Source organism: Narcine bancroftii, chromosome 4 (genome assembly GCF_036971445.1).
Source record: "Narcine bancroftii isolate sNarBan1 chromosome 4, sNarBan1.hap1, whole genome shotgun sequence".
Lineage (NCBI taxonomy): Eukaryota > Metazoa > Chordata > Chondrichthyes > Torpediniformes > Narcinidae > Narcine > Narcine bancroftii.
This window is the reverse complement of record NC_091472.1, coordinates 204,285,950-204,312,807: the sequence shown is the minus strand read 5'-3', so window position 1 is coordinate 204,312,807 and position 26,858 is coordinate 204,285,950. Positions and strand designations below refer to the sequence as shown.

The following is a 26,858-nucleotide window of genomic DNA, read 5'->3' as shown; positions in this document are numbered from 1 at the left end:
AGTCCATTCTCATTCTTTCTCTTCTTTCCTATCTTAACACTTTATTCTATACTTTTTTCTTTTATCTTTTCTTGGGACTGTAAGGGGGTGGGGGTTGTTGGGGTATTATCATCATGTATTTGATATCAAATACACTATTACATCTGTATTTTGAAATATATTTGAATGCATATCTAGTTAAAAATTTTAAACTAAAATATAAAAAAACTTTTCTTAAATGAGGAGCCCAAAACTCCAAAGTGAGGCCTCACCAGTGCCTTACTTTACCTCAGTGTCACATCCTTGCTCTTGTATTTTATTCCTCTTGAAATGAATACCAGCCTTGCATTTGTTGCCTTCTCCACTGCCTCAGGCCATCCTGCATGAGGACTTTGCATCTGAGTATGTTCAATTTTCTCCCCAATTTAAAAATAACCTGCCAATTTATTTTTTTCTACATTAACCAGAAGGCTGAGTACAAGGTTAATGGTCAGTTACTTAAGAGTGTGGATGAACAAAGGGACCTTAGGGATCCAAGTTCATACATTCCTCAAGGTCGGCGTACAGGTTAATAGGATAGTTAAGAAGGCCAATGGGATAATGGACTTCATTATTAGGGGGATTGAGTTCAAGAGTAGAGAGGTCATGTTTCAACTCTACATATCTCTGGTGAGCCCACAGTTGGAGTATTGTGTTCAGTTCTGGTTACCTCATTATAGGAAGGATGTGGAAGCTATGGAGAGGGTGCTGAGGAGATTTACCAGGATGTTACCTGGATTGGAAAATAAGTCTCGAGGCAAGGATAGCAGAGCTGGGACTTTTCTCTTTGGAGCATGGAAGGATGAGAGGAGATTTAATAGAGGTCTACAAGATTATGAAAGGCTTAGATAGGGTGGACAGCCAGCGCCTGTTTCCCAGGGCAGAAACAACAAACACCAAAGTGAAGGGAGGGGAGACATCAGGGATAAGATTTTTTTTAAAATGCAGAGAGTTGACGGTGCCGGGAATGCCTTGCTAAGGTTGGTGGTAAAACATTTGAAACATTTAAAAGGCTCTTAGATAGGCACATGGATGGAAAAAAAGAGGGTTATGGGGTAGGGAGGGTTTAGTACTTTTTTTAAAGGAATATATGGGTCAGCACTGTGTTATTATCCATGTTAAATATTTTCCATCATGCAATGTGCATGGTTGGGCAAAAACCAGAAATGACATATGATGGGGGTTGTCGGTTGAAGGAGTTCAAGGAAAATAAAGTCGGTTACGTGTTTAACCCAAACAAACACGTTCTTTTCAAAAGAACAAGGATCAGAAGTGTCAGAGTAGGAGAAGACAATAGTTTGTAAGCATGGATAAGTTAAGTCCTCCACACCATTGCAGTTTACCAGCAATCTACCTGATAACTGAAAACGCTTCAAATAGCGATTCAACATTTATTTAGAAGCTGGTGGAATGGGAGAGACCAATGGAAAACAGAAAATGTCTATGTTTCTGCACGTGATGGGTGAAGATGCCTTGGACATCTCTAAGTTTTCACATTGATGAGACAGCCTTCACGTTGGACACTCCTGATGAAATAATTTGAGGAGTATTTTATTCTAAGTAAAAACATCATGTTTGAGAAATTCAAGTTTTTCTCCTGAGACCAGAAACAAGGTATGTGCTTTGACCAATACTTAACCGAGCTTCACACAGCAACTCCTGTGAATTTGGAGATTTGAAAAATTCACTCATTAAAGATAGTTTGCGGAATCCCATATAATGGACTGTTGTGTGAAAAAGATTTGATTCTGGAAAAGGCCATGAATATGTGTAGAGCAGCAGAGACCCCACAAGCACGAGCTTAAGAGCTGCACAGGACAGCCACAACAGTTAAGGAGCTGCACAGGATAGACATAGCAGTGCATGTGATGAAAACAGATAAGCAGAGCACCAGGAGTTTCCCAAAGTAACAACAAAGCAAAGTGGTAAGCTCAAACAGCTAATGCAGCAGGTGCGGAGGTAGATGTGTCCAGCCTATGGAAAGTCCTGCTATAAATGTGGAAAGAAGAATCCTTTTGGAAAGTGCTGCAAAGCAGGGGATACCAAGAGAAAGGTATATACAGTGGATGAAGAAATGGAGGAATTCTTTGAGGATTCACTACAGACTAATGCTGGCAAAACAGAATGGATTGTTCCAGTGACTGAATTCCATTTAAGCTCGACACCGGAGCCCAGGTGAATATGTTGTCTATGGATGATTTCAAGATCCTCATCACAAACAGCAAGATTTATCCAGTGAAATTAAAAGTGACAGGCTACTCTGGAGAGTACATTCCAGTAAAAGGGGGCTGTTTGGTGACCCTCAAACACAAAGGACGACATCTAAAGTCACAGCTACTGACTGTACAAAGGAGAGCACAGCAAATATTAGGTCTGAGAGCACGTGAAGAGCTCAACCTGGTGAAAGAGTTTTCATCATGCCTTCACAGACTGAGGATAAGCACACAACACTCATGGAAGAAAGGATAATGACATTGGAGAAGTGATACCTTAATGTACAGAGAGAATCAACCTCATTACCTGACATGAATGACAAACTGGAAAATGAGTTGGCAAATAAGGATGCCTTCTTATGCCAGCTAAAAGACAAAATTAGGCAGTTACACAAATGTCTGGAACTTGCTGAACAGAAACTGCAGCAAACAATGAAACGAGCAGAAACCTTATCAGAAGTAGAAGCTGAACTTGTCCAGCGAATTGCAGCTCTGACAAAGGCTGAAGAACGGCCTGGCAGCAGAGAAGACCGTCTGAGGCATTTAGAGACTCAGCTTGAAGAAAGGAATCAGGAGCTGAAAAGGGCCCGACAGAAAGAAAAACTGAATGAAGAACACAATAAGCGACAGTTAGGCATAGTGGACAGATGTTGACAAGAGTCTAATGAGCAACTTCAGCTGCATCTAAAATAAAGAATGGCTGCATTAGATGATAAGAATATATCGATACAAGAATCTGAACTCTCAAGAAAACACCTTGAAGAGTCTCTTCAGGATAAGAAATCAGAAAATGCAAACCATCTTCTTTCAACTACAAACTTTAAAGGAACCACCACACTATCAGAAGTAGAAATGGCATCTGTGTCGCCCACTGCAGCGGCTATGGCCAAGATTGTGAAGCCTGGAATGAAGCTCACAGAGTTGTATCATGGATATATTGAAGCCCAAGATCAATTGTTATTGGCAAAACAGGAAAAATATTTGGATGAAAATGTAAAGATATGAAGCTGCGCTTCCGATGTGCCAGCGTGAAGAATATGAACATGTGGAAAAATCTGTGGCAAATCTCTCAGCTAAATTAGAAATGCCATGAAGGAAATTCACCTTTTACAAAAAAATCACCGATGAGGCAAATAAGCATGCTTCATTACTCAACAGGGAGAATCAGAGGTAAAAGATGCAAGGGTCAGATCTTTCACAGCAGAATAGGGCGCTTTTGATGGAATTAAAAGATGCTGAAGGAAATCATATTTTACGTGAAGGTAAAGTTAGTCCTGCTGACATAAGCAGTTCCTCTAAAGTGATTGATTAGCATCTGGTGACCTATCATAATGTTGGTGAACTGCAACAGCTATCTGGTGTCTGTTAGGTGAACTTGTGTATAAACAGGACCCTCTTCATGGATTTCTAAGCTTCAGCTGAATCTTATGGATGCCCTAAATGAACTTGAATGACTTTGTGAAATCAGAATTCATCAGATGCAAATGGTAGAAATGTGGATACTTTTGTTATGTAGACATATGTTTGTGTTTCTCAAAGGGAAAAGATCTGTTACCATGCGTGTAAATATGAACCACATTTACCAGAATGCAATGCACATGGTTGGGAGGAAACCAGAAGTGATATACGACGGGGGTTGATGCTGGAGATTGGTTGAAGCAACTCAAGGAAAATAAAGTCGGTTAAGTGTTTAACCCACATAAAGTCATTCTTCTTGAAAGAACAAGCATATCACCACAACATCAAAGTCTGAAGGGCCTGTACTGTGCTGTTGTGTTCTAGGTTCTATAAGTGCATGGCCATACAATTTCTAACATTATATTTCATTTGCCACTTCTCTTAATCTGTCTAAATCTTTCTGCAGCCTGTGTTTTCTCTACACTACCTGCTCCTCCACCCACCTTCATATCATCTGCAAAAGTGGCCACAAAGCCATTCATTCCATTAATATACAACATCAAAAGAAACATCCCCAACACTGAACCCTGCTGAACACCACTAGCAACTGGCAGCCAACCAGAATATCATCTTTGTGTTCCAATTCTCTGCTTCCTGCCAATCAGCCAATACTGCCCATGCTGGCATATTTCCTGTTATACCAGGGCTCTTATCTTGTTCAAGTAGCCCCATGTGTGGTACTGTGTCAAATGCCTTCTGAAAATCTACATACAGCCATTCCCTGAAATAAGTCCAAGTTCCGTTCTGATCTTGAAATGGACGCGTCAGACATATGTTAGCACGGCATGTAGTCCCCACGCTATCAGTCCCCATACTGATCCAACTGCCCAACGCTCTCCCAACAGCACGCTCTCAGACCCCACACTGATCCCACTGCCCTGCGCTCTCCTAACAGCCCGTTATCAGTCCCCACACTGATCCCACTGCCCCGCGTTCTCCCGACAGCCCACTCTCAGATCCCACACTGATCCCACTGCCCAACACTCTCCCGACAGCCCGCTCTCAGTCCCCACACTGATCTCCCTGCCCTGCGCTCTCCTAACAGCCCGTTATCAGTCCCCACACTGATCCCACTGCCCCGCGTTCTCCCGACAGCCCACTCTCAGATCCCACACTGATCCCACTGCCCAACACTCTCCCGACAGCCCGCTCTCAGTCCCCACACTGATCTCCCTGCCCAATGCTCTCCTGACAGCCTGCTGAACAGCATTCATCTCCCATGAGAACTGAGAGAGATGCTGTGATGTACACAATGCTGGGATATCGTCCGATGGTCACGATCGTACAAATACAGCCATTAGCACTGGTGGATGTACGTAACCAAGCGTAATTTTTACATTTACATACATTTTCTCTTTATTTTTTTAAAATTTAAACATTTTTTTCAGTCGTATGTATTGACGGTTGTAAGTCACACAAGTCGCAAGTAGGAGGAGAGGCTGTACACAATATCCACTGCATCTCCTTTACCCAGCCTGCTTGTCTTTCCCTCAAAGAATTCCAATAGGTTGTCAAGCAAGATTTCCCCCTAAGGACCCTATGCTGGTTTTGCCCTATTCTGTCATTTGCCTCCAAATACTCTGTAAACCTCATGCTTCACAATCGACCAAAATCTTCCCAACCACTGATGTCAGACTAACTGGCCTATAATTTCCTTTCTGCCTCCCTCCCTTCTTGAATAGTGGAGTGGCATTTGCAATTTTTCAGTCCTTCGGGACCAGTGCCAGAATCTATCGATTCCTGAAAGATCATTACCAATGCCTCCACAATCTCTACTGCTACTTATTTATGGTGCAATCCATTCAGCCTGGGAGATTTATCCAATTTTCTGAGTACTTTGGGGCCTTACCCAGCGATTCTTTGAAAAGAAAATTGGACAGACCTTGGCAGAGAGATTTTATCGTCTTTTATGCAAGGCTAGAGGGCAGCTAATGCTTTCCTTTTATTTAAAGAGGGACACAAAGGCTAGCCAGTACACTAGGAGGCCAGTTAGCATAACATCAGTGGTGGGGAAGTTACTGGAGGATTTTCGAAGAGATAAGATTTATCAGCATTTGCAAAAGCAAGGTCTGCTGAGGGATAGTCAATTTTGTTGTGTATGTGGGAAATTGTGTCTCACAAATTTAACTGAGACTTTTTAAGATGTGATGGAAGATTGACAAAGACAGGGGAATAGACATTCTCTATGAGGACTTCAGTAAGGCCTTTGATGAGAAAGTTCATCTGGAACGTTCGATGACACGTGATCCACAGTGAGCTAGCTAACTGGATGCAACATTAGCTTGGTAAAGGAGTCATGAGATTGCAGACAAGGGGTGGTGTTTTGGTTGGAGGCCTGCGACTCAGGGATCGGTGCTGGGTCCACTATTGTTTGTCATCGATATTAATGATTTGGATGGCAATGCACTTAACATGCTCAGCAAGTTTGCAAATCTCCCCAAAAATGGTGAAGAAGTCTACCTAAGATTACAAAGGATCTTGATCAACTGGGGAAGTAAGTTAAAGAATGGCCAGATGAAACGTAACACAAACGGGTTAACGGTGTTGCATTTTGGAAAGTGAAAGCAGGACAGAACTTGCAAAGTAAATGGTAGGGCGGGCCCTGGGGAGTGTTGTAGAACAAATAGACCAAGGAGTACATGCACATGGTTCCATGAAAACGGCAAAACAATTAGACAAGATGGTGAAAATGGTGATTAGCATGCTTGCTTTGAGAAAAGGAGTTGTGATGTCATGTTACAACTGTACAGACATTGATAAAGCCACGCTGGAGTTTTGTGCACAGTTCTGGTCACAATTAGAAATATGTTATTAAATTGGTAATTTAAAATACATTGAAATGGGAACATGAATATTGGGGGGGGGATCAATCAAACACAGGCAAATAAGACGAGTTCAGGTCGAAGACTGGTCAGCATGGTGAGCTGGGCCGAAGGGACTGCTTCTGTGCTGTACAACTGTATTTATCCTCAATCTGATCAGTTTACATAGTTGACAAGATTTCTGCCTAAAACACAGCTTGTAGACACAAGCCCCACTCCAGAGATTGAGATGTAAAATAGAGGCTGACATTCTAAAGCAATTCTGAGGAATTGCTGCAATAGAAAAGCTAAACTTTAAGCAAGATCACAATTACCTGTCCTGTATAGTAGATTTAATAGTTCGACAAAACTAACTATCTGAACAGAAGATTATAGACCAGTTTCCTGCAATGTTCATCCTCTCAAAATATATTTTTAAATAATGTTTGAATACTTATTTAGCTGCTACTTGTAAAACCAAATGGTTTTGGCTATTAAGAGGTAGTGGCAGAACATTGAGTCTTTCTTATTTAAAATAACAACACACTTGTATACTTGGCACTTTTAACACTGAAAATAGCTGCAAATCATTTCATGGAGAGGTGATGTTCTCCAAGGGAATACCTTACTTTACATCCCTCTTACATCTGTTCCACCGCTTGCTAAAGGAATGGTGGCACATTAAGCCTCACAGACCAGCTCTGTGAATAGAAACATTTGTAAAAATCTAGCCTTTCTACAAACCAAACTAGAAATGTATCCCAAATAAGGGAAGCTGTCATTTCCAAGTTCCAGGGTGGGCAAATGCATGTGGACTGCTGTATGTAGTTCAAAATCTGCATCCAGCCAAAGGATGTCAGCTCCAACTATGTCATTTTAAAGCTTTCTTGATTGAGATACAAAATCAGTCTGTAGGGCAAATAATCTACAGAAATGGTTTGTACTATGGAATGCAAATCATTGCAAGGTTAAAAAAACTACATTACTATGTTAAATTATAAAGGGAAATGATATTGAACGGTGTTTCTCCCAAGTCTTAAAAGAGAGTGAGAATGTTCTCGCTGCTGCCATCAGCGAAGAGGTACAGGCGCCACAAGACTCACACCACCAGGTTCAGGAACAACTGCTACCCCTCCCCATCAGACTTTTCACTGACAAACTCAATCAGGGACTCATTTAAGGGCTCTGACGTGCACTTTATTGATTTTCTTTTTGTTCTCTCTGTATTTTTTAACTTCTAGTTGGATGCTAATTGTATTTAATTGGCTTTGCATTTTACTTGGCACAATAACAATAAAGTTGAATCTAATCCAATTGCACAGTCAGTTTGCTTACATTCATTATCTGTTTACAGTTCTTTCTTTGTTTACATGTTTACGCTGTGTAGAGTTTATTTTTTGCACTATCAATTAGTGGTAATTAGAACAATGATTGTCCTCATTTCAGGTAACTTCTTCCCCTCTCTCTTTCCATTTCTTCTTTACCTTCCCCTCTTTCCTTCCATTTTTTCTTTACCTTTCCCTGTTGACTTTTCTCTCCAACTCTCCCTCTCAAATTGCGTGTTGTAATCTCCCAGCCGCAAGCAGTCGGAAGAATCCCTTGTCCCAGCGTCTCAAGGAGGCCGGCTTCACGGGCAGCAGCGGGACCTTGGGTTCAGTGGCGTTTCATCCCCCCTCCTCAGCACACCAGATGCCAACTCCAAATTCTCCCCTCATCCTACTTCCCCGGTGTGCATGTGCGGTAGGCCGAGGGATGGATTCGGAGGCAGGAGCTAAAGTGACAGGGGAGACAGTAGCCCACCGACTTGTGAGTGTTCCACTGGCCTGGGAAGCCTCCCCAGGGATCAGCAGCAGCGGTGGGTTTGTGTCACTGATCGGCAGCGGTGGTTTGGTTCATCTCGGTGATCGGCAGCTACATTAGGTTTGTCTCAGAAAGGCTAAATAGTAGCCTAGAACAAGAAAATGGATGGACAGTTCTTGAATTTCTTTTTTCAGTCACTTTAGTTTTGGTGACTAAAATTTAGACTTTCTCCTCTCTAACATTGCAAATTAATTATGCAGATGTCATTTAATCAGATGAGTATGATCATTCAGTTCATCCATTCTGTCAATCAAGGAAGAAGAGTCCTCTCCAATTTAAATGATCTGACTTGCTCACTGCCATCTAACTCATTCTGCTGCAGCTGAAGTCAATCTGTCTTGTGCATGAATTGGTTTTAATCTAATTACTGTGCTCTCTGCTCTGAGATTTACTTGCTGCTTGAATGACTTGGCTTGTTGCCACTTGATAGTTAGACTTTAGCTGCAAGGCAATTGCGTGTTGTATGTGCGTGTCTGTGGGGCTCCAAGGAGCATTCGTAGCAACCTAACAGCTGACGTCTTCAAGGAGCAGGAGGTGTATTTCAATATGTGCCTTGCTGGAGAATTCACTGTTTCCTTACCATTATTAGTCTATTGCATTAGGGGGAAATTGCTCTCAACTTTACACTTGGAGGCAAGTGTAAAAAGCCATGTGGAGATCTGTTGAGTTTGGAGCTTAAATATCCTGGAGCTACATGGAGCAATGTTGTTAATACTGTATGCTAAAGTTTATGTTCCTTGTCTTTCTATACTTGGTGACCCGAGTGATATTTTTGGCAGCCCTTGAAACAATATTCATACGTTGCTGGATACAAAAAGTGGAATGCCTTCTATTACCCCTAAATGTACATCCTGCTTGGGCTCCAATTTCTCACATACACCATAAACCGTGTTCTGCAACTGAGAAAAATCAGTTGATTGTGAGAATCATTTAAAATTTTCATTTTAACACAAGGCCAATATCAAAGATTTGAGTGGCTACTGGCCGGGCCAGATTTTATTTATTTGCCATAGTTTATGATAAGCTCAACCTACGATAAACTAATGTGTGCTTGCCTAATCATCTTTAAACACTTAATGTGGTGAGGGTCACTGCGTTCCATCTTCCAGCTGCTGTGTAATGTGCCTTTAACATCAGAACACTTGCTGGATGATTAGTGAGGAAACCAGATGACCATTTATGGATTCTGGGAACTTCACATAAATAAACGCCAGCTTTAGCCTTCCCTGGGTTATGTTGGTGAAATGCCCTGGAAGAGGAAATGACTGCCACCCAGCACAGTTTGATTGCAGGGATATAGTGTGGAATTTCAGGTTCCATGAATCAAAATTCACATGTAGTAAGTTTTGTTAATGGGAACTTGACACTTAGGTGGCTAGTCAGAAATTTACCTCTTTATAACTGTATCCTGAGGTACATCACCTTCACAACACAAGCAAAGGAAGAAATTATATTGATATACAGCTCACACTGTTGTTACGAAGCACAATATTTATGCAACTTCTACTAGTTCCGCACACAGTCTCAGTCACTGAAATTTCATGTCTGTGCAAAGCAAGAAAGTACTGGTGATTCTCCGAGTGCAAGTTACATTAATAATATTGAACACTAATTTGAACACTAATACAGAGCAGATGCTGGAATTGGGAGCAAAAAAATCTGCTGGAGGAGCTCAGTGGGCTGAGTGGCATTGGTGGGAAATAAAAGACACAATCAACATTTGGGATCTGAGCTGCTCAGACGAAAGGATGCAGCCTGAAAAATGGACAATTCTTTCTCTCCTACTGATGCTGTTTAACCCAAGTTCCTCCAGCAGACGGTGTTGTGTTTAAAGTACTGTAGTACGTTTAATTGGATAGCCTTGGGAAAGCCTACCACTTGTTAATTTCTGCACATTTCTCCTGTGAAATGAATGCACTCACCTCAGCTTCCTTCTGCAAAAGCATTTTGTCCTTGTCAACTGTTTCATCTTCCACGTTCCTGTCAGTAAGAGATAAAGATTGTATAACTCAAATGACATTACCTGTCAGTTAAAACCCAAGCAGTAAAGTCCCGTACACAAGCTTGCAGAAGTATGCTGATCCCAAATCATTCTTTGAAACCTAATGATTCCATGTTGCATTGTTGGAACACAAATACTACATCCAATGCTACATCCAGGAGTTTTTCACAAGATTGATTCATACATTTAGATTGTGATCAACTATCATTTCTGGATTGCATTGAATTTGATACCAATAGGGAATAATGAATCAGAGAAAAAATGTTATATATCTTTTGGTCTGCTATTTTTTACCTATCATTCTTTTTAAACATTGTTTCCTTTTCTATTTTTAAAGTGAATTGGATTATGACCAGGTATCTCCATTTTTTTCGTTATTTTTTATTAAATACCCGTAACTATTCTGAGCACAATATTTTTCCTGATTAGAATAGCAAAATATTTGCAAAAGATATGATCAACTACTCATGCTCATTCTGGCTTCTACTGCTTGGTGATTAAGAAAGAGTACACTCCACAAATGATCCAACCTTTCCTGTGGCACAACTCATTACAAGTTTAACCTTTAGGCCTGAATACTGACCATTCCTTACATTTTTCTTGCTCATATCCAATGAGTCTACATGAGCAAAAGTTAACTCTCATTCTTAGTTCAGCTAACATAACGACCAAACATGCAAAACTGCGCAAGATAGAGAACATCAAATGTTGGACTGCTTCTTGTTCTGCCCCTGTCTCCTCAGCCAGGAACAACCTTCTCCCTGCATTCAGCCTGTCAAGCTTCATCAGAATTTTAATGAGATTTCTTCCCATTCTAAATCTTGAAACAACACTGACCTGGGCTACAATCTCTCCTCATGTGCAAAGCTGCCATCACTCTAAAAGCAAGAGCATCCTGATAAAAATAATATTCTTGAACACCAAGTTCTCCATTAGTATATACATGCTTAAGTTGAGATCCCCTGATAACATTGATTGGGAACTGACTGGGTGGATCCTAACTTTACATGGTGGATGAATTAGGTTATACAGAAGCTATTCCCTCTGGTAGTGCAGACTCAGGCCTGGTACTGTGAGAAATGTGTGCTGGTGGAGCTCGGGGAGAAGGAGTGCAAAGGTAGTGAGCTCGTTCTAACATACTGATAATTTGATGGTGAGCCCATGTGCCTAAACAGGATTGCCGGCTAACCGAGCAAAGAAACCAGTGACTGCCTGCAGTTATACTGCAAATGCTGGCTCGTATTTGGCAGTTGGTCACTACAAGCTAACAGATATTTATGATTCTGACCCAGACCCAAACACCTGTAGCTCCTGAACTTTTAAGGGAATTAACATATACAAAATCTTCGATAGTTAGCTGGACTCAATCGTTGAATTATTTTCATTTATGCTAAACATGGATGTCAATTCTACAGCTGTCTGAATACCAATAAGTATGCATGTTGCCCTCTGCTTTTCAGTGCATATTACCAAAGCATGGTCTTGTCAAGGCAGTATCTCAATGTAACAAATCACAAAAGTCAAGTTGTTGGGAAAGTTCAGTGAAGTTCTGAAGTGACATACAAAACTTCAGCACTCTACTATCTATAATAAGTTAAGTTACAGAACAGGTATTCAAAAGTTTGGACAGCAGGTGCAGGGTCACAAGATGGAAATTTCATCCTTGCAGCCAGTGAATATAAATTCAGTAAAAACCCCTTTATCCTGAATTCAAGCAATTGGCAAAAAAAAATTGAGGAAAATAAATACATTTAAAAAGATGAATATACATGAAAATTAAAATAAAAGTTAAAAAGTGTAAAAGTAAATGTTCTCTGAAGTAATACATAAACCTTATTTTCAAATGGAGAGCTTTGGTCGTGTTTTGCTTGTAGCAGCTGTTTGAATAAAGTTGTGTATGAATAAAATGGAGTCATCCAGGTTGAAGAGCTGGTTAATGCCACTCACCGTTAGGGTGCCTCTCTTAAAAGGCCCTTTCAGGTGGCCTGAACACCCCTTTGTAAAGCTGCATAATCTTCCCACCACGGCAAAAGACATACTCACCTGAATGTGGTGATCAGTGGAGTGCCACGTTCCACTGACACACCTGAATGTGCAGCTGGTGTAGGCGGCTGCCTGAGGGTGGACTGATGACTCCATCAGCCGGTGACCCAACTCCCCACTGCCTGACAGCCTCCTACCCCCACTGGGGAGCGGAGGTCGGCGGGGGCAGTTGGGGCAGGAGCAGCAGTTGGGCTATGACAGCCAGCTGGCCGCTCCTGCACTGGGGCCACTCTCTGCGGCTCAAAACACGGCATAGCAATGGTGGTCTTCTCTATCCATAATCCCAGTTGGAACTATTGTGGGAAACACAGAGCAGTTTCACCTGCTACACAGTGCTTCTGGATATGAATAGACCCTTTCAGATGGACCAGGTAACGCTGCAGCAGCCTTTTAGAGTTGCCACCTGAAAGGTGTATTTGAGTTTTAAATCCTCTCCTGATGCCAGCCTCAAGGCGAAGGGTCCACCTGAAAGAGCCTTGTGTCTCCTTTTCCCTGCTTAGGAAGCGTCTACCATTATTAATATTATTTTTATTAAGTATATTAGTAAGGCCTCATCTGTTATTAGAACATAGAAAACTTACAGCACAATACAGGCCCTTTGGCCCACAAAGTTGTGCCAAACATGTCCCTTCTTTAGAAATAACTAGGCTTTCCCATAGCCCTCTGCTTTTCTAAGATCCATGTACCTATCCAAAAGCCTTGCATGGGTTACTTTATCAATTGCCTTGCTGAAATCCATCTGCACTGCATCACTGCTCTTCCTTCATCAATATGTTTAGTCACATCCTCAAAAGATTCAATCAGGTTTGTAAGGCACGGCCTGCCCTTGACAAAGCCATGCTGACTATTCCTAATCATATTATACCTCTCCAAACGTTCATAAATCCTGCTTCTCGGGATCTTCTCCGTCAACTTACCAACTACTGAAGTAAGACTCATTGGTTTATAATTTCCTGGGCTATCTCTAATTCCTTTTCTTTAATAAAGGAACAACATCCGCAACCTCTAGAACCTCTCCCGTCCCCATTGATGATTCAAAGATCATCGGCAGAGGTTCAGCAATCTCCACCCTCGCCTCCCACAGTAACCTGGGGTACATCTCATCCAGATCCGGTGACTTATCCATCTTGATGTTTTCCAAAACCTCCAGCACATCCTTTCTCTTAATATCTACATGCTCGAGCTTTTCAGTCTGCTTCAAGTCAACATTACAATCATCAAGATCCTTTTCCACGGTGAATACTGCAGAAACGTATTCATTAAGCCCCTCTGTTATTTCCTCCAGTTCCATGCACACTTTCCCACTGCCACACTTGACAGGTCCTTTTCTTTCACGTCTTATCCTCTTGCTCTTGCTCTTCACGTGCCTTGGGGTTTTGCTTAATGCTGCCTGCCAAGGCCTTCTCATGGCCCCTTCTGGCTCTCCTAATTTCCTTTTTAAATTCCTTCTTGTTAGCTTTATAATCTTCTAGATCTCTAACATTACCCAGGTTTCTTCTTGACTAGACTTATTAGAGCCTTTGTACACCACAGTTCCTGTCCCCTACCATAACTTCCCTGTCTCATTGGAATGTACCCATGAAGAACTTCACATAAATATCCCCTGAACATTTGCCACATTTCTTCTGTATTTTCCCCTAAGAACATCTGTTCCCAATTTAAGCTTCCAATTTCCTGCCTAATTGCCTCATAATTTCCTTTACTCCAATTAAACGTTTTTCAAACTTGTCTGTTCCAATCATGATCACTCTCTCCAAAATGTTCTCCCTCTGAGAGGTCTGACACCTGATCAGGTTCATTTCCAAATATCAAATCAAGTACAGACTTGTAGGCTTATCTACATATTGCGTCAAGAAACCTTCCTGAACACACCTAACAGACTCCATCCATCTAAACCCCTTGCTCTAGGGAGATGGCAATCGATATATGGGAAATTAAAATCTCCCATCTTGACAACTCTGTTATTGCTCGTCTTTCGGGTGGCTCTATGGAGGAGGATGAACCTGCCAATATTTTCAAGATGTTTTATTAGGGAACATGCAATCATTAATTGATTTAGGTTTAGAGGATTATCAGATTTCCTTTATCTATTTAGCTTTAGTCGTGGCTAAGAAATGTATAGCACTTACTTGGAAAGATAAAAATATATTAACTTTAGATAAGTGGTATTTGGAGATGAAATTTTGTTTGACTATGGAAAGGATATCTTTTTCAATTCAGGATAAGATGTCTTTTTATAAGTTAAAGTGGACTCTGTTTGCTAATTATATGCATTTAAGTTTGATTTAAATATATGTTTGTGATATTTTAGTATTGATAAAAAATTTTTTGTTAGAATTTTTTTAGGTTAAGTTTTATCTCTTTTTTTGTAAGTGGGTTTTTTTCCATATATAATATTGTTAATTTTATTAACTCTTTATTTGGGGGGTGGAAGGGCTGGACTAATTTTAAGTTCGATTACTAATATTGTGTTACAATTAACAGGGGGGGGGGTTATTTTGTGTAGTTTTCTGATGTAATATTGTAATCATACCATTTTAATTTTTTTTATATTTTTCTTTAAATGTAATTCTCTATTGTATTCATGTTATAAAATTTTAAATAAAGTCCAAAAAAAAAAGATGTTTTCAAAGAATGTGACTGAAAATAAAGTAAAATGTTTTAAAATTTATATATTCACGTTGGTGAAATTTGTTCAGTGTAAGTATAGTTCAGTATTTTTGTCTTTTAAACTGCCAATTCTTAATGCAGGTGTATTAGTTAGGCACTGTAAGAATGAGTATCAAGCAACCGGAAAACTTGCTTATCCGGCACCTGCCAATTGCTGTAGGTGGCAGATACAAGGGGTTTTACTGTAATTACATAGATCTGAATGAAGCTACCAATAACAGTTACCATCAAATTATCAGATCGTCTTCACCTGGTTACCATTATGACAGGGCCTGATGTCCCGCTCACCCAGGGAAAGAGCACATGCAATACATCACCTCACCTTTCTCAGGATAGTAATTGCTGCGTGGTCACTTTCTAGCTTGTCAGGCAGGAGGCCACTGCAAAAAGCCTCTTCTACATTTACTGTGTCAATAGCAAAAGGAGAGTGAAGGGTATAATTGGTCTACTGGAAAATCGGAGCAGAGGAACGTGTGAGGAACCATATGAGATGGGGGAGATAATGAATGAATTCTTCTCGTTGGTATTCACGAAGGAAAGAGATATTGAATTGTGTAAGATAAGTGAGACAAAAGAGTTAGTTATGGAAAAGATAGGGATTAATAAAGAGGGGGTTTTAGAACTTCTGGGATGTATAAAAGTAAGTAAGTCTCCTGGTCCTGACAGGAATTTTCCCAGGACCTTAAGGGAAGTCAGGTAGGAAATATCGGAGGCTCTAACAGTGATTTTTTTAACGGTCACAAGAGTAGGGTGTGGTGCCACGGGATTGGAAGGTTGCAAACATGGTTCCATTGTTTAAAAAGAGCTCAAGGTGTAGACCAAGCAATAATCGGCCAGTAAGTTTGACATCAGTGGTGGGGAAACTAATAGAAGGTATTTTTAGGGATAATATGTATAAATATCTGGAGAGGCAGGGATTAATCAGGGACACCCAACATGGGTTTGTGAGGAGAAAGTCGTGTTTGACAAATCTTGTTGAATTTTTTGAAGAAATAACTAGAAAGGTTGATGAAGGTAGAGCAGTCGACGTTTTCAATTTGGATTTCACTAAGGCTTTCGATAAGGTTCCGCATGAAAGGTTAGTGAAGAAGGTTCAGTCACTAGGGATTAATATAGAGATAGTCAGATGGGTTCAACGGTGGCTAGAAGATAGGCACCACCAGAGAGTCATGGTGGACAACTGTCTATCAGAATGGAGGCCAGTGACGAGCAGTTTGCCTCAGGGATCGGTGTTGGGTCCTTTGTTGTTCATCATTTGGATGATGGGGTGGTAAATTGGGTGAGTAAATATGCAGATGATACAAAAATAGGGGGAGTTGTGGATAGCGAGGAGGGTTTTGGTGGACTGCAGAAGGATTTGGACTGTTTGGAAAAGTGGGCTGAAATGTGGCAGATGGAGTTTAATGTAGATAAGTGTGAGGTGCTTCATTTTGAGAAGAATAACTAAAATAGGACGTATGCAGTGTAGGGAAGGGCATTGAGGAATACTGCGGAACAGAGGGATCTTGGAATAACGGTTCAGCATTCCTTGAAGGTGGATTCCCATGTAGATAGGGTGGTGAAGAAGGCTTTTCATATGCTGGCCTTTATAAATCATAGCATAGAATATAGGAGCTGGGAGGTGATGTTGAGACTGTTTAAGGCATTGATGAGGCCAAGTTTGGAATATTGTGTGCAGTTCTGGTCTCCAAATTATAGGAAGGATATAAATAAGGTAGAGAGGGTGCAAAGAAGGTTTACTAAAATGCTGCCTGGATTGCAGTATCAAAAATACAGAGAAAGATTGAGTAGACTGGGACTCTATTCAGTGGAGCGTAGAAGGTTGAGAGGGGATTTGATAGAGGTATTTAAAATTATGAAGGGAATAGATAGAGTAGATGTGAAAAGGCTCTTTCCCCTGAGGGTAGGGGAGATTGGAACAAGGGGTCATAAGTTAAGGGTTAGGGGGCAAAACTTTAGGAGTAATATAAGAGGATGCTTCTTCACTCAGAGAGTGGTGGCTGAGTGGAATGATCTTCCGGAAGAGGTAGTTGCGGCAGGGCCAATTCTGTCATTTAAGAAGAGGTTAGATGAGTACATGGATGTGGGGTGGTTGCAAGGTTATGGGCAGGGAGTAGGTAGGTGGAACTAGTTGGAGTTTCACATAAATCAGTGCGGACTAGAAGGGCTGATATGGCCTGTTTCCCTACTGTAATTGTTATATGGTTATAGCAACACCTTCTCGTCAAGTTTGCTACATCATGATGCAACCGAGCATCCGGTGGTATAACTGGATGGGTAGGCTGGACTCGTTAGCCTTGGTTGGCAGTCAGCCTAAGAGAAGGAAAATTCTAATTTCAAACCCGGGCAGATGGGGCTTATTAACCTCATCAGGCCATCCATCTGGAAGGACACTTCGATGTAATACCTATGACCCAATGACCTGGCTGTCACCATCCTAGGGTGCTAGGCCATGGCAGATAAACCCCGGGTATAAAGGGTGGGGCCAGTACTGCACTCACTGGATTCCACCTAAAAAAAAATTCACTGTGCAGGCTCGAAGGCCTTGCCCACAACTTCGACCATCCTCCCTGACCATAAGACCTGCAGTGATTGAAGAGGGGCGAAAATGACAAGTGGAAGATGACACTGGAAGCCGCAGTTCTAATCCTACATGCAGGCAGTTCAGGTGTATAGGTTGTCTGATGCGGAGACGACAACGTCATTTGGCAGCACTTCAAATGACCAAGCAACCTTCTCTAGGAACAGCACTGCTTGCTCCCCACCTTGAAAAGGTGGCTTAACCAAAGCTCATTTCCATTTCCTCCAGTTGGCTAGCCACTGTCAAGGGGTATCATCAAATGTGGTCGAACAACATAAAAAAAAAGGTACGTAACTGCCTCATATGGTGTGTAAGGACTAAAGTTTGCATTTTGGAACATCAGAACTATGCTTAATGCAGCAGACAGTGGTCGCCCAGAACAACACTCCACTCTAGTTGCACATGAATTTACAAGAATGAATGTCGACAGCACTGCTCTCAGTGAAGTCCGTTTCCCAGAGGAAGGCAGCCTTCAAGAAATTGGTGCCGGCTACACCCTGTACTGGTCAGGCAAGCCAGAGACTGAGAGACAGCTTTATGGTCAGGAACTCTATTGACTTCATACATGTAAGCCTGCCAATGGGTCACTCTGACTGCATTATCTCCATGCTCCTTCCACTTCAAACCAAGCAGCATGCCACACTCTTTAGCGTGCATGCCCCAACTTTCAGTGGATCCTGCAGAAAAGGATAAGTTTTACACTAATCTGCACAACTTATACAGAACACCCCTGTAGACGACAAGGTCATCATTCTTGGCACCTTCAATCCCAAAGTAGGCCAAGATCCAGAAGCCTGGAAAGGAATACTTGGTAAACATAGGTGTTGGAAGCTGCAATGTCAGCGGGCGCCTTCTGTTAGAACTTTGCGTGGCAAAGCAACTCACCATCACTATTTTCCAGAAGAAAGACAGTCTGAAGACAACCTGGATACACCCTCGATCCAAGCATTGGCACCTCATAGACTACATCTTGGTGTGCCAGAGAGACCTTCAGGATGGCTTACTCACTCAAATGATGCCTAGCACAGTGTGTAATACAGACCATTGTCTGCTGAAAACTCAGTCTCTACTGCAAACCCAAGCCAAACAGAGGAGATGCTCCAAGGAAGAAGTTCCAGGTTGACAATCTCCAGTCAACTGAAGTGAAAGCTGACAACGAGATGAACATTCAGTCAAGGTTTGAGGATCCCAGTTTGCCCACAAACCACTCTCCAGAAGTGCTTTGGAAACACCTAAAAACTACCATCCTGTGGACCTCTGAAGTCATCCTAGGGTTTTCCACAAAGAAGAACAAAGACTGGTTCGATGAAAACAACTAGGAGATCCAAGAATTGCGGGTGAAGAAGAGATCTGCCTACTGGCTGCACCTTGTTCAGCTATCTTGTCTTGATGAGAAAAAAACCTTCTGCCTTGTGTGCAGCAATCTCCAGCGTAAGTTTTGAGAGATTCAGAATGTGTGGTGGTCCAATCTCGCAGAGAGAACTCATGCCAGTGACTACAGAGGGTTTTAAGAAGACCTGAAGGCAGTGTACGGCCATTCACACCAGGCCTAGAGCCCCTTGCACAGTGCAGATGGCTAGGTGCTCTACACAGACAAGACATCCATCCTGAACCAGTGATCATAACATTTCCAGACTCTCTTCAGCGCCAACCACATGGCCCAAGACTCAGCAATTCATTGAAGCAGCTGAAAAGTGGGAAGGCAACAGGAGTTGATGGAATCCCACCAGATGTTTGGAAGCATGGGAGCCCAGTATTACACATGAGTTCTTTGTCTGCTGCTGGGAACAAGGCAAACTACCACAGGACCTCAGTGATGCAGTCATCATCACCCTGTGCAAGAACGGGGGATAACTCTGCTCTCCATCATAGGAAAAATCCTTGCAAGAATACTCCTGAACAGACTACTGCCCATCATTGCAGAAGAACACCTCCCATGGCTCCAAGAGAAGTGTAGGAAACAGAACAAGGGACCAAACGTGATGTTTGTCGACCTTACCAAAGCGTTTTGCTAATGGAAGGTGGAAAGAAAAAATTTGTATCTGAAATGTATTTATTATTGTAGAGTAAGATGCCTGTTAGATATACACAAGTCAAGATTAAAGTGGGAAAAATATTTGGGAATATTAAGAAGATTAGAGAAATTTATGCAAAGATAGTATGACTAAGATAGTTCATGATAATTTTATGCAGTTGTATTTAACTCCTCAAAAATTGAAGAGATATAATTTGACTTCTTCAAATTTGTTTTAGATGTCATAAGGAAGTAGGTTCTTTTTTACACTCAACCAGGTTATGTGATAATGTTAATTCCTTTTGGACAAGACTTAACACAATTTTAGAGAAAGTTTTAAGGATTCAGTTACCAATGGATTCAACATTATTCTTATTAGGTCATGTTAAAATGTTGAGTTTGAAACTGAGGTTAGCCAGGTGTCAAATTGCATTTTTAAGATAGGCAATGGCTGTAGCAAGAAAATGTCTAACGATTACTTGGAAAAATGAGAGTGACTTGGGTTTGCAACGAGGGCATAATGGAATTGAGATTATGTATTCCATTAGAAATATAATGTATAACTTATGTAATAATTATCTCTTTTTTGGGGAAGTATGGAGCCTTTAATTGGACTATATGGGTTTAAAATGTTGAATTCCCTATGGTCCATTGTGGTGGTGTTACTCTGATCCATGGCATCTAGTTATGTTTGAATCTCCTTCTTCTCTTTCTTTTTTCAGGGTTTGGGTTGGGAGGGAGAGGGATAATGTGATGGGAGGGGGGATTGGCATATATACCACTTGTATTCTTTTTATATAATCCATTTTATTTGAATGTATTGTGGTTTTAAATTTTTTAATAAAGTATTCAAAAGACCTTACCAAAGTGTTCGACACTGTGAGCAGGAATGATTTGTGGCAAATTGTAGAACAACTGGGATGCCAACACTAAGTTCTTCAGCATGGTCATCCAGCTATATGAAAATCACTGTGGCCAAGTCAGACACAACAATGACCTTTCAGAACCCTTCATCATGTTGACTCTTCACCATTTTCTTCAGCATGATGCTCCAAAGGGCCACAGAAGACCTTGATGACGAGGACAGTGTCTATATCGGATACCACTCCGATTGCAGCCTGTTCAACCTGAGGGGACTACAGTTCCACACCAAGACAGTGGAGCAACTCATTCGAGAGCTACTCTTTGCCAACAATGCTACCCTTGTTGCCTGTACAAAGACAACATCGGAGTGTATGATATCTTGCTTTGCGAAGGCTGCCGAGGTCTTTGGAGTGGAAGTCAGCTTAAAGAAGTTCTCCATCAGGCTGCACCTCAGAAGAGTACCACCCTCCCGCATTACCATCAGCGAGACTGAGCTGACGACAGTCCACCAGTTCAGCTACCTGGAGTGCGCCATCTTGTCAGATGCCAAGATCCATAAAGCGGTTGACAACAGACTGGCAAATGCAAAGAGCACTTTTTGCACGCTGTACAAAATAGTCTGGAAGAACAAGCATCTGAAGAAAGGCACAAAGATCAGTGTGTACAGAGCCATTGTACTGACCACCCTCCTGTACGACTTGTGGGTCACCTACCAACACTACCTACAACTCCTCGAGCACTTCCACCAAAGCTGCCTCCACGCCATCCTCAACATCCAATGGAGTGACTTCATCTCCAACATTGAAGTCCTCAAACAGGCAGAGGTTACTGTTGAAGATGCAGCTACGCTGGGCAGGGCATGTCTTTGGGATGGAGGATCATCACCAGTCTAAGATTGTGCTTTATGGCAACCTCTCACTGGTCAACATGAGAGAGGGGCTCCAAAAAAGTATAAGGACTCTCTGAAGAAATCCCTGGATGCCTGTCACATTGACCATCACCAGTAGTCTATTCTACCCTCCGATTGCGCAGTCTGGTGACACAGCATTCACCAGTTTGTCTGCTGCTTCAAGAATCCATGCAGGTCTGGCCTTGAAGTCAAAAGGAGGTGGAGGAAGAACCAGCAGCACTAAACTCAGAACAGAATTTCCCTTGCAACCGTTGCAGTTGGGCATGTTGTCCTGCATTGGCCTTGTCAGCCATCAGTGGGCCTACAGCAGACGTGGACAGCCCCCTTTTAGATCTTCATTCGTGAAGCCAAGCATGATGATTATGACCCAGACTGGCCTTTAAGTAATTTCCCATTTAACAGCATCGTTGGCCTTATCTACCCATCGTCACTCGATAAACAAATTGCAATGGAAAATAAATGCAGATCTTAGCTGAGAAATGAACAAACATTCAAACAAACTATCCTTGAATTACAAACTTGACATTTGGTCATCTGTACATCGCACAGAACATTACAGCGCAGAAAACAGGCCATTTGACCCTTCTAGTCTGTACTGAACTATTATTCTGCCTAGTCCCACTGATCTGAAAACAGTCCATAGCCCTCCATACCTCTCCCATACATATATCTGTCCAAATGTTTCTTAAATGTTAAAATTGAGTCTGTATTCACCACTTCAGCTGGCGGTTACTTCCACACCCCCACTATTCCCTGTGTGAATTTCTCCCTAATGTTCCCCCTCAACTTTCTCCTTTCACCCTTAACCCATGTCCTCTGGTTTGTATCTCACCTACCCTCAGAGGGGGAAAAAGCCTATCTACATTTACTCTGTCTATCCCCCTCATAATTTTAAATACCTCCATCAAATGTCCCCTCATTCTTCTACACTCCAGGGAATAAAAGTCCTAACCTGCTTAACCTTTCCCTGAAACTCTGTTCCTCGTCCCAACAATATCCTAGTAAATCTTCTCTGCCCTCTTTCCATTTTAGGATGAAGCTCCCCTATTATGAAGTGCAAATGTTCACCATAGGCACATAAATTCATTCCTACAAAGAGCAGAACTCAGCTTCAGTCTGAGTCTTGTGTGCCTTTGATGTCATTCATTGCAAGGTATGGTTATGATCCTGAATGATTTTGTCTATTTTCCTACTTGAGAACAAAATTAATACATGGACGTCTGTAAATATGGAACTCATACAGAAAAATCATGACCAGTCTCCAAAAATTAATATAATTTTCTGTGACACATCAGAGGTCCCGATTCTCTTCACGCACAGCAAATGGATTTCGGAGATGAGGGAGGCAGGAGAAATTCGGAAACAACGATAAATAAAATTAAGGTGGTAAGTAACAGCAAATGAAAGTGTATCTACAGCAAAGAATTGAAGGGTGAATGGACAAAAGAGAAAGGAAAATCACATTAGACCAATCCAATGGAGTTCTTTCAAGGGAACCAATATAGGTACTATGATTCACAGAAGACATTTGATAACGTGCAGCATCAAAGGTCAAGGTGTCAGAAAGTCGGATGGGCAGCCGACGAGGTGGGGGTTTGCAGTTGAGACACTGGGAGCTCAGATGGGCGGACGGCCGAGACAACGGATCACGGTCAGGGCACCGGGACCTCGGATGGGCAGACAGTCGAGGCAAAGGTCTGCAGTCAGGGCACCGGGAGCTCAAGCATGCATGCGGCTGAGGCAAGGGTCAGCGGACGGGGTGCCGGGAGCTCAGAAGGGCTTAAAATTAGAGCTTATGGTGTTTGGATGCAAAAAAACTAATGGATGCAAGATTGATTGGCTTACAAAAAAATCCTCACATTTGTTGTTGAAATAAGGGTGGAGGAACCAACAGGGTTAAAATGACAGCAGCACAACAAAACTGTAGCCAGAAGTTATCACTGCATTTTAGCATAATCCTGATTTAGCGACGGGTTTGGCAAGAGGAAAATAATTTTAACAGACACCAAAGCTTCACAAAATGGAGTCTGAGGTGTGGCTGTACAGAACGACTGCAAAAACATTGAACAATTACCTTATATGCATGTGTAATAGTCAAATTTTGTGGAACAAATCTTAGGGTAAAATATATGGGATGGCTGGGGCTGAGGTGAGGGTCCATGGTCGGGGCACCAGGTGCTTGGATGAGAAGGTGGTCAGGGCCCAGGCAAGAGTCCGCGATCAGAGCGCTGGGAGCTCAGGTGGGCGAGTGGCTGGGAACAAAAATAGGGGAAGTTGACTTTTAAATGCAATATATGGCTAATACTAGAATTTGGGGCCAAAAACAGGGCAGCGACTTTTACATGGTATCAATAGTTACACGTGTATATACCGTAATAGCTTTTATAATCATAATGGCTTTTATAATAGCAATAGCACCTGAATTTTACTGAAAGGATAGGAATGAGAGATCAAGTGCAATCGTTAGTGACTAAGTGTAAGTAATTCTGAGCATCTGGAAAAATAAATCTAAAATACTTTTCACTCTCAATATTTTTTAAACTACATTATTTGAAGCAATTAATTTTCATGATGATTAATACATTGTAATTTGCCCCAAAGAATGTCTAGATTATTTTAGCTTGCTAAGTAAAACAATAGTGACATGTAGGGCAGATGCTGACTTCTGCACGACTACTGCACAGCTTCTTACTCAACACTTCTCCAAAGACAAACTGACTCAACACATTCCTACCTTGGGTGGATATTATGTCTTCACTGTTGTTTTTAATCTCTCGATATGCCCAGTGAGCTGGACTTCCCTTTAATGCTTCACTACACAATTATTTGGTGTTGCAAAATGTTTTGAATAAATAGCATTGTTATAAGGCGGGGGGTGTCATCTTTTCCTGAGATTTGCACAAAGGCCTGAAACAAGATCATGGCTATCTTGTATGAATTACTCAATCATCAACGCTGCATTATTTCTCCAGGCATTCAAGATTACTAAGAAGATTCTATAAGCCATATTTATGAATTCGGCCAATGTTTCCACAAAGGGTTCATCAGATTTAGTTCAAGAAATGCTCCAATATCTTGGAAATAGCGAAGCACAGTGGTTTTCAAACTGCCCCCCTAAATTCACATCCAACCTTAAGTAATCCCTATGCCATTAGTGCTCTGTGATTAGTAAGGAATTGCTTAAAGTGGGATGTGAGTGGAAAGAAAAAGTTTGAAAATCACTGTTTTAATCGGGCCTAGAGCAGTGGTTCTCAACTTTCCCTTCCCACCCACATCCCACCTTAAGCAATCCCTTACTAGTCACAGAGCACTGATGGCAGAGGGATTGCTTAAGGTGGGATGTGGGTTTAGGGGGGCAGTTTGAAAACCATTGAGATAGCCTATTGTTACAAGACTGCTTATTGATGGATAAGTTAGCAGCAGATACTGAAATGGAGGAATCAGTGGGTAACTGTTGAGGTAGGGTGACCTCATGTTATCGCTTCAGAGCAGAAGGGATGGCAAATCAAAACTTTTTAAAAATAAATTTGTAAGTATTCCTAGAAAATGCTGATAAATGTAACAAACAAAATTGCAAAAAGGAATGAAAACTTGATATACCCTGATGAGAAAGTGAAGTAGATCAAACCTCAATAATGCAACCAGGGGCAGTGCTTTAGAGAAAGTATATGTTGTGGAGAAGTATATCAAGTCCCATTCACTATGCTTCCACGCACAACTAGTTTGAACGAAGATACAATTTCCAAAGATGCAGTCAGTACCACATTGGAGTATGATAAATTTTAAAAGCTATAACCAAATATACATGGTTGCAGAATGGGTCAATAGGATGGTCAATGTTTATCAAATTGAAATATTAGAACTTGTAAGATTGTTATATGCACAGAAATTCAGGCTTGCAAGTAAATAACTAGGCTTTTTGCATCAGATGATTGGAGATCATAAATATCAAATAATCACATGTACAATTAAAGGGGAGATTTTTTAAAAAAAAGTAGAGTGATTAAAATGTGAAAAAAAAACAGAAATTCTTTGTAATAGACTAAATAATTAAAGGACGCGAGAATCCACAGAATTGACATGTCAAAAAGCTTACTTCTGTGCAATAACACTTTAACATTCCATGTAGTTAATATACAAAACAGCTAAATAACAACATACTTTGTGCAATTCATATCACTGGTGAGCCAACTTCAAAAGCTAAATTTCTGCAACCACAATTCAACTCAAATAGTATTGATCTCACAATAAGTTGCATTAAGAACAGAAAAATTTGAGGAACCAGATTAGGGACCATTTATAGAGAATGGATCAAACCGAGGACTTTACATCGGAACATTTCTAATGAAAGATAATTGAACTGACCATTAAGGTTTCCTTTAACAGAGGTTCTGTCGAAACTGCTCTGGGCATTCCAGCATTCTCTGGTTAAATTTCATGTATACATCAGATGCTGTATTTAATTTTAACAGCAATACCCTCACATAGTTGCATACACCTTGAAGAAGTAGAAACTTCAATATGTACTGCAGACACTCGATTCATTGTACATTAAAATGTACAGTAAAATCCTGGTATCCAGCACCTATGGGGATTGGTAGATGTCGGAAAGTGTATTTTCTGGTTGCTTGAGACTTACTCTTAGAATGGGTAATTAATACACCTGCATTAAGAATAAACAGTTTAAAAGACAAAAATACTAGCCTATACTTACACTGAACACACTTCACTTGCATTAATATACAAATCTTAAAACACTACTTTATTTTCAGTCACATTCTTTGAAAACATTTAACCGTTGCTGCATCTGCTGGTTCCACCTCCTCTGCAGAGCCACCCAAAAGACATTAATTACATAATTAAGCCCCCCTCCCCCAAATTTATAGATAAACCTCTGACCAAGGCAACTCTAAGTAAGCAGGGAGAAGGAGGCACTTTAAGAGAATCACCGCAACGGTGAGTGGCATCCTGGGCGACGCCATTACTGTTTCATTCAAACAGCTGCTATGAGCCAGGCCCGACCAAGGCCCTCCACTGGCTGAATATTTGCTTCCATCTTCACCAAAGGTTGATGTGTTACTTCAGACAATGTTTACAATTTTAAACTTGTGTATTTTTTACCTGTTATTTTTTTCTTATTCACTTTCATTTTTAAAATTTATTTTCTTCAATTATTTTTCCAGTTGCTTGAATTCTGGATACCAGGGGTTTTACTGAATATTTCATTGCAAGGACTTCAATGCTATGCACATAACAATCATTTTAAAAAATACCATTCTTGTGCATTAATAATGTGTGTAAGTGTCCTCTACAAAATAATGTCAAATTACAAATCTCCTGATTAGAAAATCTATTCAATACTAATAGCAGTATGAGTAGCTATAGATTGTAAGCACATTCCTTCTGCACTCTCTTCAATCAAAT

At 41.2% G+C, this 26,858-nt stretch overlaps 1 protein-coding gene across 6 annotated transcripts in view; it reads right to left on the bottom strand.

Moving 5' to 3' along the window:
* LOC138761488 (septin-2) overlaps nt 1-26,858 on the bottom strand; it is a 206,284-nt gene that overhangs the window by 27,118 nt on the left and 152,308 nt on the right. For all 6 annotated transcript variants that reach the window (XM_069933703.1, XM_069933705.1, XM_069933702.1 and 3 more), the window contains one exon: nt 10,273-10,330. In XM_069933703.1, the coding sequence (XP_069789804.1) occupies nt 10,273-10,330 (58 nt within the window). The remainder of the gene's footprint in view (nt 1-10,272; nt 10,331-26,858) is intronic.